The following is a 13,623-nucleotide window of genomic DNA, read 5'->3' as shown; positions in this document are numbered from 1 at the left end:
CCAAGAAAGGTTGCGCAGTAGTTAGTGCAACTGCAGGCGCTCAGCGGCTCGCAGCAGCTGAAGTAAAGAGTGTGCGTTTTTACCTCTGTCAAGGAGGTTATGTTTTTGGTTGCGTTGGTTTGTCTGTCATCAGGATAACTGAAAAGTGTGTAACGTTAATAAACATTTTTTTTAATCTCTATTCCTGGTTATGTCTAAGTTTTAATGTCTTCTGACAAGGTCCGTTATGAAGGTAACACACTGCCAAAAGCAAAGATGGGAACATCTCCCATTAAGACTTTGTTTTTAAAGTACAATTTCTCCCTTTGGGTACCCCTAGAATGGCCAATTTTTACCTTCGCTCCCTCGCCTACACCACTACGCTATAATTTCATCCTAGCTAGAACCCTGAACATCCTACTTCTTGAGACAAAATACTGTCTGGGACAAATAAATCTATAATCAGATACTAACTGGCAATAAAAATAAGTCTCTCATTAGCGGCAGTACTGACGATAAAACTCCCCATCTTCATCTCCTGTTGTTGACAAACTACTTCAACAACAACTTCGCACAGCCATCACCCTCGCCAGCAGCTGAAAACTAAGCATGTTTACATGGCACTGGAAAAAAATAATTATTGGACTTGTATGCATGCATACATGTTAGTAAGACAAAGATAACACAAAATCAAGTTTTCTCAAACTGGACTAACACATCCAGATTCAAGCTCAATTTACCCCTGCAAGTATGCCTCAACTCGACTCAAATCAGCCTACTCTTTTAGGGTATGTTGTCTGCACTGAACTATGACAGTTCGTCTTAACTGTGTCATATCTGTCTGATACCTTCCTGTTCTTCACATTTACAGCTCTTCTCTTTCATCTGACACTCTTCCTATCTCCTCTGCTCTGTTCTTATGGTCTCTCCCCTCTCCAGTCCTGTTCATAAAAAAGGATGCAATGACATACCACACAATTGTATAAAATCTCTCATTTTTGGATGTTGTGATTCAGCTATATGAGTAAGTTAACTTAATTGATCAAATTACTACTTATTATTATCAATTCATTTATTGTTAAGTTTAATTTATATATAAAAAGATTTTACCACTTTGATCAGACATACATATGCGCCTTTTAAACATTCTTCTTGGTTTTAAAGAAGTAATTTTTTTTCCCCGCATCTGTACTTTTTAAAGTTCTAGCATTTCATTCATTTCATGTTAACTTCTGTTTGTCTACTCAGATTAACATTTCTATCAATTTGTTATAGTACCAAAATTTCCCCAATATTACATTTTTATAAATCCAATTTTCAATACCGTGCCTAGTAACTAAAACTTTGAAAAACCACTGAGCTACAGTCGAGCCCAAAATTGTTCATACCCCTGGCAAATTTTAACTTAAAGTTACTTTTATTCAACCAGCAAGTTTTTTCTTGATTGGAAATGACACAGGCATCTCCCAGAAAATAATAAGACTGTGTATAAGAGGCATCATTGTGGAAAAAAAAAATCATTTCTCAGCTTTTATTTACATTTGAACATAAAGTGGCATGTCCAAAATTATTCATACCCTTTGCAAACTGTCACAGTCTATGGAAAAATCCAAAGTTCTATATCATTCCAAATAGTCCAAATGGTTTTAAAGCATCCCAATTACCCTGATTCATTGGGAACAGCTGTTTTAATCAACTCAACGGGAGAAAAACAGCAGCTCTCTGCTGTTGGTTTGTGGACCATCATGGCTAAGACAAATGAGCTCACTGAGGACCTGTGGCTGCTCACAAGTCAGGAGAGGGCTATAAGTGGCTACAGTGCAAAGTATTATTTAAAAAATACAAGACGTTCCGCACAGTGGAATATCTCAGAGGATGTGGTTGGAAGCCAAAAGTGACACCTGTGCTGGCCAGGAAGATAGTCAGAGAGGTGAAAAAAAAAAATCCAAGGATCACCACCAAGGCCATACTGGTGAATCTGGGCTCTGCTGGTGGCAACGTCTCAAGGCAGACAGTCCAACGGACACTGCACACTGCTGGGTCCCACAGACGCAGAGCAAGGAAGATAAGGCCCACAAAAGCCTGCTTGGCCTCTGCAAATGTTTTATTGACAGATGTAACAAAAATTGAATTGTTTGGCCACAATGATGTATCCTTCATTTGGTGTTTTTAAAAAAGAAAAATGTGGGAATCCTTCAACCCTAAGAACACTATCCCCACTGTCAGACATGGTGGTGGGAACCTAATGCTTTGGAGGTGTTTTTCAGCCAGTGGGACCAGGGAACCTAATCACAGTAAACGGCCCCATGAAAAAAAGAGCAACACATCAAGATTCTCAACAACAACATCAAGCAGTCTGCTGAGAAACTTGGCCTTGGGCACCAGTGGACATTTCAGGACGACAACGACCCAAAACACACTGCAAAAGTAGTGAAAAAAATGCTTAGCGGACAAAAGCATTAATGTTTTGGAGTGGCCCAGCCAGAGTCCTGCCTGTAATCTGTAGAGGGAGCTAAAGAACAGGGTGATGGCAAGGAGACCCTCGAAAGAGCTGGAGCTCATTGCCAATTGGCAAAAATACCAGTGGAGACTGGCCAGCAATTCTAGGAAGCGTTTGATTGCTGTAATAGTCAATAAAGGCTTTTTCTATTGATTATTGAGAAGGTTATGAATCATTTTGGACATGCCACTTTTTGTTCAAATGTAAACAAAAGCTGAGAAATCATTTTTCCCACAATGATGGCTCTTGTACAACATCTAATTATCTTCTGGGAGACGCCTGTGTCATTGCCAGTCAAGAAAAAAAACCTGTCGGTTGATTAAAACTAACTTGAAGTCAAAATTTGCCACGGGTATGAATAATTTCAGGCTAGACTGTAGATTACTGTAACTAGCTAAATGCCCTGTTTTTCACCAACCTCAGTTTGTAGATGAAGCAGTCTCATTTGCTGTACAGTAACAAGAAATATATCATCCTCCCATCTCATCTCGTCTCAATCAACACCACAACCAACAACTGGACTCAACCATTTAAAGCTATGGTTGGTTAGCCTGGAAAACCAGCGCCAACTGCTGGACGGCAAAATGTTTTGCCTGCGGTTGGGTCTGGCTTCGAACCACTTTTCATTTTGAAAATACTGCCCTGAATCTGGCAGATGGCAACTAAACCAATCACAACGCAGAGATGTGCTTTGAATCAACGCGGGCGGGGCAGAGGGTTCTGGGGCGGGGTTTTGAGGGAGTGACGACAGAGCAGTGCGACGTTGGGCAGTGGAAGCGAAAGCACAACAAGGAACAGCGCTCGTTTGATTCAGCCTTGCTGAAGTTGCTTCACTTGTTTACATACAGTCCCCTCCCACCAAAGCTTTCTGTCGCGCTTACTACGTCACAGTCAGTTGCGCTGATTGGTCAGAGCGTTGGCCTATAGGCACAGACGCGGTTTGAAAGACAACGGGTTGTGCTCATCAACAATGTTCCGTTGTATCCATTCATCGGAGCCAGACTAAATTAGACATCCAATCCATTTAGGCTGGTTTATCAGGCTAATGGTTGGTAATCCTGTTCAGAAACACATTTTGTAATACTGGGTGAAATGGTCCGTCTATCCTGAGAGAAATCTATACAAGATGTATTTAGAAAAAGGGACGAAAATAATCAGCCCTCTGTGGCAGCTGCAGGACTGATCTCGGATTGGAGCGCCTACAAAAAACCAATCAGATGCCTCTGCGCTTTCTGCCTACGCCCCCCTCTGTCGGCTCCCTCCTCCGCGCATGCACGCGGTTCTACCGGCTTTGGATGAAGCACTGACGGAATGGGAAGGGGGGGGGGGGTGGGGGGGGGGGGGGGGGGGTGGAGGTGGAGCTTAGAGGAGGGGCCACTTTCGAATCTTGCTAGCTCTCTTGCTAGCTCTCTAGGATTACCTACCATAGCTTTAAGTGAATCATAGACTTTGAAGCACTATGCAGTTCGAGTGGGATCACTTTTTATGAAAGAATGTCTGACATCTATGTGCTGTGTACTGGAAAATATTTCTGAAATCCTGCTGCTTCAAACATTATCTGTGGGAGATCAACGTACATTATGTATAGGGCTGGGTAAAAAAAATCGATTAAATCGATTTTGGATCGATTTCATTTAAAATTTGCATAATCGATTTGTAGGGCATGAGATCGATTTTTTTTTTTTTTTTTTTTTTTTTTTTTTAATTTTTTTTTTTTTTTTTTTTTTTTCATGAATAATTTTTTTCATCAAGTTACTGGTTCAAATCCACACGGCTACGGTAAGAACCATGTGTTCCCCAGTCCAAGCAGTCATCAACCCACTAATTCTGGGCACCTGTAATTATACCTAGAACTAAGTTAGCTACCATAAAAGAAGTGCTCCCCCAAGTGGCTAAATCTAAAACTACACTAAAACCTACCTATAGGTGAGACTAAAATGGCTCCTGCAAATGTATTTAATTAAGTAGGCTGTCACGTTGAATATAGTGTAAAATCTTGCTAATACTTCTTTCCACTGGGTGGCTTCAGGTGTTACTAATATAATGTAACAATCTGTTAACACTGTCAAGCCACAGCCCTTTGAAATATTGATGTCAAAATGCAACATTTTGAGGTTAAATCCTGGCGCCAAGAGAAGCAGATGGAACCGATTCGGATCGAATCGAATCGAATCGTGATTAATCGATTTAAAGCCCTAAGAATCGAAATCGAATCAATCCAGGAACTTGGCGGTGATACCCAGCCCTAATTATGTATAGCCAAATTCACGTTAAAGATGTAGTCTTCAACATACCCGAATGGTGAATTTGTCTGATAGTAGTTATAAATCTGGATTGTATTCAAGCAGAGCAACAATGCTTTAAAGGGGAACTGCAGTATTTTCAACATTAAGCCTCTTTTATGAGTCGTCTGCAATGTTTTAGAACCCCCCTCACCTCTTTTTTGATGTTTACTGCTGTCTTCGGTATTTGCCTAATTTTGATTCTTCTCAACCTGCTTCAGAATGGCAAGTCATGTGGATGTCCAAAAAGGTCTGTAAAAGCACATTAAACGTCCGTTTTCAAAATAATCAACTCACTGGAGTGGTTACTGGTGTGCACTGGTAATCCTTATCAAATTTCGTTGCGAAAAGTTGCTTCTGTCGTGTTTTATTTGGCAGCTCGTTCATGCTCGCACTATTTTCTTAGCGGTGGCGGAGTAATATCAATGAACATCCAGTACAAAATGTCAAATAAAACACGACAGAAGCAACTTTTCGCCACGAAATTTGATATGGATTACCAGTGCACACCAGTAACCACTCCAGTGAGTTGATGATTTTGAAAACGGACGTTTATGGTGCTTTTACGGACCTTTTTGGACATGCGTATGACTTGCCATTCTGAAGCAGGTTGAGAAGAATCAAAATTAGGCAAATACCGAAGACAGCAGTAAACATCAAAAAAGGGGTGAGGGGGGTTCTAAAACATTGCAGACGACTCAGAAAAGAGGCTTAATAGCCACTTTCGGACTGTAGGAACCTTTGGCAGTTCTAATAACCTTTTAATCCGCGGGGCCGTTTTCTCCCGTGTTCGGACATACAGGAACTCGGGGCCATCTCCCTCAGTTCCTATAACTATTTAGCGCCTTCTCCGAGGTCGGGTCTTTTCATGGTTCTATAGAACGCATCTGACGGAGGTGTTTGGTGGTCGGTAGCTCCGCCCCTTGTCATGCTATCACGGCTGAAATGTTTCCTCATAGGACACGGACACAACCTGCGGGTGTTTAATAAGTTAAACTTACACTTTGTCTCCTTTGTCTGCGGCGCTCTGCTCTCCTTTCTTCCTTCATGAAATGAAAAACCAGTGTTTCCCATACATTGAGGAAACTATGGCAGCCCGCCATAGTTTCCTTTTGGCCGCCATAGTTTCCAAATCCCAATCGTTTGAAACACAGCGATTTTTTTTTTTTTTTTTTTGGGAAACACAGCGATTTCCTCGAAAACCAACCAATATGACTATACAACAGGTGAATTAGTAATTAAACATGTCCTAAAGTGTGCAATGTCAGAGTTTTGAAGTTTAGTGGCAAAAAAGGTTTATGTGTTATTAGTCGCTGTCAGGGCGATTGACACACGTTATATAGATCAGTGGGTGCGCGTGCATAAAGGTAGGCTGTAATCATCGGGATTTCGTTGACAAACATATTTTATATTATGAGAAATAATGTGAAATTTGAGCAATGACGAGTACACTAGTATGTTGTCCAGTATGTTGCTTAAAAAATAGTAAGCTCAATAGTTTCTGTTTAAAATAAGGTGTTTCATCTGTCCCGCATGTGTGGTTCAAACATCCCGACTAGGCGGAGCGGGGTGAAGTTGGTTTTATATTCGACATTCGCCTATTTTCCAGCTTTCTAATTGTAATAGCGTCACGAAAACCGCACCAATTAGCCTCAGGATGGTATTAACATTTACAGAAAACTAAGACTAACATACCACAGGCTTTATCAACTCACCAAAGTAAGCAAGTCTGGCCAAAGATCAGAGTAACCGCGCCGAATATACTTCTAAGTGAACTACGGCAGCCGGAGCGCTTAGGGACCGTCGCAAAAGTGTAACGCCTTTTTTTGTTCTCACTGGATATTCAACCAATGAACACCAAACCACTTCGGATGGGTTTGTGAACTCACTATAAAGCTTTCACAGCCTTTTAGTTTCCAGAAAAATCATTTTAGGTAGAACATTTACTCAGTGTGCATAGTTAATTCCATTTTAGACTTTTATTTTGCAGTATTTCTCTTGTTTTTAAAGATATCAACACCAAACCACTTCTGATGTGTTTGTGAACTCATTGTGTACTTCCCACACCCTTTATTATCAAGGACAACCTTTTAATTATTTTTTAAAAAGGTATAAGTAATCAGTGTTTAGGACTCAGTCTTATTTATGGCTTTTATTTTGTAATAGATCTCTTGTTTTTAAAGATATCAAAACCAAACCACTTCTGATGTGTTCCTGAACTCATTGTGTACTTCCCACACCCTTTGTTATCAAGGAAAACCTTTTCAAGTTTCTCAAAAAGGCATAAGTCCTCACTGTATATGATCCATTCATATTTATCATGAAGTTTAGTTTTAACCTGTAAATATTTTCTATTAAAATTGTTATCATTGGGTTTTAATGACAAGATGAGGTTTCCTTATAAGCCCACAAGGGTTTCTGACATCTCCAGCACACATTCCTTTTTTTTTTAATTTGTTGGGTTTTATTGTGTATTTTTTTATATATATATATATATATATATATATTTGAATGAATGTGTGCAAATCAATCAAATAAAATAAAATCTGCAGTCGCACAAATTTACGCCGCGTGAATTTACAACCCCCCCCCCCCATAGTTTCCAAAAATTCTGTGGGAAACACTGAAAACTATCTCCTGACTCTCTCTGTGAGCTCTTCCAGCCTCGATATTAGACGCCTGATGTGATCGTCCATGATTAATATCACAATCATGCAGACCATGAACACGGTGGCCTCCCCGCTCTCCATATTAGCTTCTTTGTGGTGTTTTTTCTTCTCTCCTTATTTTTACAGGGTTTTGTTTAGTTTTGTTTTGTTGTTGAATGTGGCGCTAAACGGCTAACACGTCACTGACGCAGACGGCTGCGCGCGGCGCATCAGTCCCGACCTGGTCCCGACTCATGTGCGAATGCAGACTAAAACAGAGGGACAGTTATCAGAACGAAATTCGAGTAGGACAGTTCTGATAACTGCGTTCTTAGAACGGCTCTGTCCGAAAGCGGCTAATGTTGAAAATACCGCAGTTCCCTTTAAGTGAAAATGAGTTGACACAGTCTTAATGGAATGCTATTCAATCACTATTTCTATCACGTTTAGTTCTTTGACAAAAGAAACTAAAAAAAAAAATGGGACTAAGATCAACTACACTGGCAATTCACCTGTATCGAATACACACTTGTGCTTCACTGTTTTTGCAAAAAGGCGAAAAAAGACAAAACAGTCAAGCAAGTGAAGAGTGCCAAGGTTCATTTGAGTCTAGTTGAGCGTGCACTTGTCCTTCTGAGTGTGTTAGTGCAGTTTTGAGAAGCTCAAGCCCAAGTTACAAGTTCACAAAAATTTTAAAAGTCCAGCTTTGGTTGAACAATTTAAGTGTCGTGTAAATTTGCTTACTTTCCCCTTGTTGCACTAGTTTCCACAACACAGCTGAGCCACCTCTTAATGCCATCAAAATGGCAAACAGTCATTTAGGAAAACTGATTCTCTACAGAAATTCCGAGTGCAGTCAGTAACATTAGGTGGGTCAAAATTGTATTAGAAGAGACATTCATAGTGACGAAATGTGACAAGTAATGTGACAAAATGCCAAATTAAAGAGACAAATGCCCAACAAGGGCAAACTTTTGGAGGAAACCTATGTCCAATAACAAGTATTTGAAATTAATTCTCAAATGGCTCACCATATTTAAAATATAGGCAAGACCAGGTTATCCTCTGATGCATTTTGAACAACAGTGTAAGAAGTGGTTAATAGGCAGCTGCTAATAGTTTATCGCACAAAATGAGTTGCCCTGAATGAATTCATCTTTCTCATCCACAAGATCAAAAAAGATCAGCCACAGGTAAGTGCTAGAAGTAGCTATTTGGAAATGCTTAGCCATTGAAAGCAGCCAGTTTGACATACAGGTTCTGGATTTGTGCCAAGCAATCAGTCCCAGGTTGGCTCATTTCAAACAGGCAGCAGCACTTACTTACAAACTTAAAGAAGTTAAAAAGGGGGATGCAAGAGATGCAAGCTGTTAAATACTTGTATAGCACATGTAAACATTATCATTTATAACATTAATTCCATGAGCACTTTTCTCACCCGAACTCGGAAGCGGAACATGGCGAGGCGGACGCAGTGGCTGAGGCAAGCCGGGGGCAGGAACCATGCTCGAGGAGGCGGAGTGGCCTTGCTGCCGACGTGGTTGACTATCAGCTGCGACGTCTGCCGCTGCCCCTGAGCTCGCCGAGCCCACTCTGGCCAACGCTCTTTCCCCAGAGTGCCGTTGAAAACCACGACCAACTCCAGGCCACCCTGGTACAGGCAAGCCTGCGACAGAGCGGCCAGATAGCCTAGCATGGCGTTCCACTCCCCTCCGCAAACCCAGTCGGTCTGATAGCCACCATACAGGCGCTGCAAGCTCGAGTCAGCGTCGATAAGGATCCTGGCAGGCGCGGGCGGGGGAGGCATGGGCCCATGATGATGTGGGTGGTGGTGTGGGTGATGATGGTGAGGGGGTAGACGGGCCGCTGTACGGGCAAGCTTCAGTAGGTCCACAGGAACTGCGGCCCCGGGACACCTCTTCTCTAAATATTCCTGAAAACCCTGCACTCCCATGACGGTGTTGTTGAGCCTGTGTGTCTGGCCGGGAGTGGGCTCCGAATACGTTCTGTACGCCGTCTTTGTAATGCGTTGTGGGGCGAGACTGTGCTAGCTATGCTCTCCAGGCAAGCTAACTGGTCTCCAATGTAGTAAAAAACTGTTTAGTTCAAGCAAACAACTTATCTGTCTCCCCAGGCCGGGTAAAACGAACCACCATACACTTCTGTGCAAGTGGATAGTAAAAATTATTTTCGAAATGTCGAAAGGCCAATTTTTCCAATTTTGGTCGTGACTACTCAGTTTGGTTTCTATTCCTGTGGATTTTTGGTGAAATGCCAGCAAGGCCAGTGTTATTATCTACCAGCAACCAGAAAAACTTCAGATTTACTGTTCCCATAATTTGGCTTTAACATAACACGCTTAAAAAAAAACTCTAGCAAGACAGCAAGTAACGGAATAATGCTGAGAAATGTTTTTTAAACTGTAATCCTGCTGGTTCGGACACACGAACGGATGTAATATTGCGTATTAGTTAGCAACCCACAGAATGGATGGCCAGTTCGCAGACATATTACAAATAGAAGCTTTAAGGTGTGTATTTGCTTTATAAATTTAGAGCTTCTTTTTACCCCATTTATTCTGTGCTATTTCCAGGAAAAAAATCAGCATATGTAAAGCGGTAGTTAATCGGTAACTTAATATCGATTAAAAAAACATATATATATAAATATATATATATATGTATGTGTGCGTATATATATATATTAACTAGTGAGCCTGGCTAGCTGTACTTATATTAGCTGACAGTGGCTAGCAGTTGGCAGGGTCCCCGGCGTGATTTGACGCGTCAACTCCCGAAGACAAGTTCCGAGGCGGAATGAGATGGATATTTGTCGAAATAAAGCAAAAGCAATTAAAATAAAATAAAAATAAAAGCCCGATGGTGCCTCCCTCACTTTCTTCTACACTCACGGCTTCATGTTGCAGAGGGGAACATTACTTCCAAGCGACATCAGCCATCTTGCGACTTCCTCGCGGCCCAGAACAGTGAAGGGGAGGTGAGGGAGGAGGTGGCATGTCCGCAAAGGACGCTGGGAAATGTAGTCTGTAAGAGCACACCGTCCCAATAGCAACGCTTTCGTGCTTGTGTCGAATAAACTGCAACTACCAGCGTAAGGATAGGAGAGTTAAGATCGGGATAGATAGCTGGAATGTTTCACTTGTCCAAGTAGTCCTCGAATGAATCAAGCACAAGTGCTGTTTTGTCACTTAGTCTGACTGTGTGTGGGTGTATATTCTTCATTCATACAGCCATATTCACAAGAGACTGTCGTGAGCTGATCATGATATCACAATTCTTTTCCAGTGGATTTATAATTGCTGATCATAGCTCAACACCTGAGGCATTAAGTTAAAAATGGTGATTAAAAGAGTTAAGTCTGAATTACTGTAAATATTATACATGAGCAGTTCCTGAATGGTTTACCAAGTAGAATGCCGCTGCCCCATCTGTGTTGAATCTTCAAACCCGAGTGTATCACCTCTCTCTAGTTGTGTTCAGTTTTGTGCAAGGGGAAAAGTGTTGAAAGAAAAATTACGCATAAAATATAGGCTATTGGTTGCCACGGTAATACATATTGCTGAAACTTAATAGTTTGTCCATATTTTGTCTCTGCATTTTGTCAAATAAAAATCTATTTGTGGAAGAGGACTTATAGAGACAGGCCCACAGGGAGGCCAGATGTGGCACAGACAGTCAAGGAGAAACACAAAAACACCTAAAACAAAACCACAAAAATAACCAAAAGCAGCCACAGTGCCACAAAGTAGGCTAATCATAAACTGACACATAGACACAAAATTAGCATACTGACAACAAAGAGTAAATGAAAAACAATCAGACAAACTAAGACATCAAATGTGAAGCGACGCAAAAAAGACACCAATGTGAAAATAACCAAATAGCCTGCTCAAAAATTCTACATTTCCGCGAAGAAAAATGATAGCGTAATGACCTAAACGGGATATAGACTGACACAAAGCTACTACAGATTCAAAATGATCATAAAGCAACCAAAGTGATACCAAAGAACCACACAGTTAGTCAATATAGTAATAATATGAACAGGAAGTGATGCCTAATACTTACGAAAAACACAAACTATTCTCTTCAAAAGACTAACACAAAAATCCCCACAGACTGATGCAACTGATCAATCAATCACTATTAACAATTGAGAGATAATATAGCAAGACATAAGGTACACACAACGATGAGGGGGAATTTTGACAAATATGCAAAGGTTAAGAAATCCGCAGAGTATAGACAGCTGTAAAAAAAAATAGAAACTATATGGTTTTACATATGAGTAAAATAAAATAATAACAATAAAGAAACATCTCATACTTTCCAGTTAATGATATTGGGTAAATGGTATCTCAGATAAGCAACAACACATTACATATTACACATTGTTATCATTTATTCAACAATAACTAAGCTGGGTAGCTTGCAGTTATTGAGTTGACCATGAACACTTCTGCATACCAAAGTATACAGTCACGTGTGAGGCCATCTGTCTGACACTTGGTTGAAATTGGGTCATGAAAAAGGACAATTATCACAAGCATGACAACATTTCCATAACAGAATAGCTGAAAAGGAGAAGAATCAAGGTGGTTTTACACTTAGTTTCCCATACAATGCTTCTTAAACAGATTTATGGTACAATTTGTCATGTGTTGCTGTCAATCTGAAGTTGGATTTTCCCATTTTAAGACCTGGTACTTACCAGATGATTTATTTATTCATTCATTTATTTTTATTCCTGATAAGTAAAATCTACACTTTAACATTTTTCATTATCATCATTTATAGGGGATTTGTCTGTTTTTTGGACGCCACTTTGTATTCTGTCTCGCTTAGTCTGATGCTGTCATTGGTATGTACAGACCCTGAATTCTAACTTCGGGATCATGTTTAATACGGTCAAAATGTGTAACTGGCCTCGGAAATCCTATCTTAGTCTTCTTCTGATCCTCATAACCTCATAACCAATTCCAATATACCAAGAGCCATATGAACAAACTGGGATCTGAGAACATCAGGGAGGGGTCTCCTGCTGGTGCCCAGAGTCAGGACGAAACAAGGTGAGGCTGCGTTTCAGTTTTATGCTCCTAACATCTGGAACAGTCTTCCAGAAGATGTGAGACAGGCCTCAACTCTGACAATGTTTCAATCCAGGCTGAAAACAGTTCTATTTAGCTGTGCATATGACACCTGGAAGTATTTTATCTGCACTCTTCACTTTTAAATTAATTCATTAATGATTATTATTTTATATTTTTATTTTTCCCCCTCTTCTTTGATTGCTTTTAACTGTGTTTTGATTTTTATCTTTTAAATTCCTTGTCTTTATGTTAAGCGCATTGAGTTGCCTGTGGTATGAAATGCGCTATATAAATAAAGATGTCTTGCCTTCTTTTCACTGCAAGCACTGCAGTTTAATGCGTTTCTTTCCTAAAGCACATCTTTATTATCAATTATAGCAACTCGTAAAATCCGCTACAAATGAATTAATGTCATCAACATGTTGCTGAATGTATTTGTGGGACTGTGGGATGTTCCGAGGATCAGATTTAGGCACGATAACGGCTTTAACAAGCGCGCGTTCCCGCGGCCGTACAATCAATTTCTGTAAGGCAGTCACTTTTTGGCACAACACCGGTATGGTCCATCTTCTTTCTCCGTCTTTCCTCTTCTACGTCATATGTCTTTATGATCTCTGTGTGTGAGAGAGAGGCAAAGAGAGAGAGAGAGCGACAGAGATCTGAGACTGATGAAAAACATCGATGGGAATTAAGAATGAGCGCGCAGCTCGTCCACGTCCCTTTCCTTCATCTACGACAGCAGGAGCGTGACAGTTCGATCTCTCCTGGCTCTGTCCGGTGCCCCCAGGCCTCTGATCAGCAACCGCTTGCTGATCATGAGCGTTTTTAGAGTATTAACAGACAGCTGTTGAACTCATTGCGTTCTGACCTGTAAAGATATTCAGTGGTTAGTTTAATGGAGGCGTATGTGAGTATAGCTAAGCAGATTAACGGCAGGCTGGTTAGTTATCTAACTGAGCAAGTGTGAGCTGGTTTATGTCGCTGTCTGCTCAGCACCACAGGTTGCTGCTGCACTCATGTTGAGATTTTACACGTGTATCGCCATTTAAGGAGCTACGTTCGTGCTAATTCCTGCATTGTAGTTAATTATTCAATTGCTAAATC

The 13,623-nt window shown here is 40.8% G+C and overlaps 1 protein-coding gene across 1 annotated transcript in view; it reads right to left on the bottom strand.

The window, feature by feature from the left end:
- Positions 1 to 10,399, bottom strand: part of fam120c (family with sequence similarity 120 member C) — a 55,690-nt gene extending 45,291 nt beyond the window's left edge. Inside the window, exon 1 of the mRNA XM_075475273.1 lies at positions 8,848 to 10,399. Coding sequence (XP_075331388.1) covers positions 8,848 to 9,363 — 516 coding nt within the window. The 5' untranslated portion in view covers positions 9,364 to 10,399. The remainder of the gene's footprint in view (positions 1 to 8,847) is intronic.
- Between the last annotated feature and the right edge of the window lie 3,224 nt (positions 10,400 to 13,623).

Source organism: Odontesthes bonariensis, chromosome 10, assembly GCF_027942865.1.
Source record: "Odontesthes bonariensis isolate fOdoBon6 chromosome 10, fOdoBon6.hap1, whole genome shotgun sequence".
NCBI classification, from domain to species: Eukaryota; Metazoa; Chordata; class Actinopteri; order Atheriniformes; family Atherinopsidae; genus Odontesthes; species Odontesthes bonariensis.
This window is presented reverse-complemented; position numbering and strand designations above follow the sequence as displayed.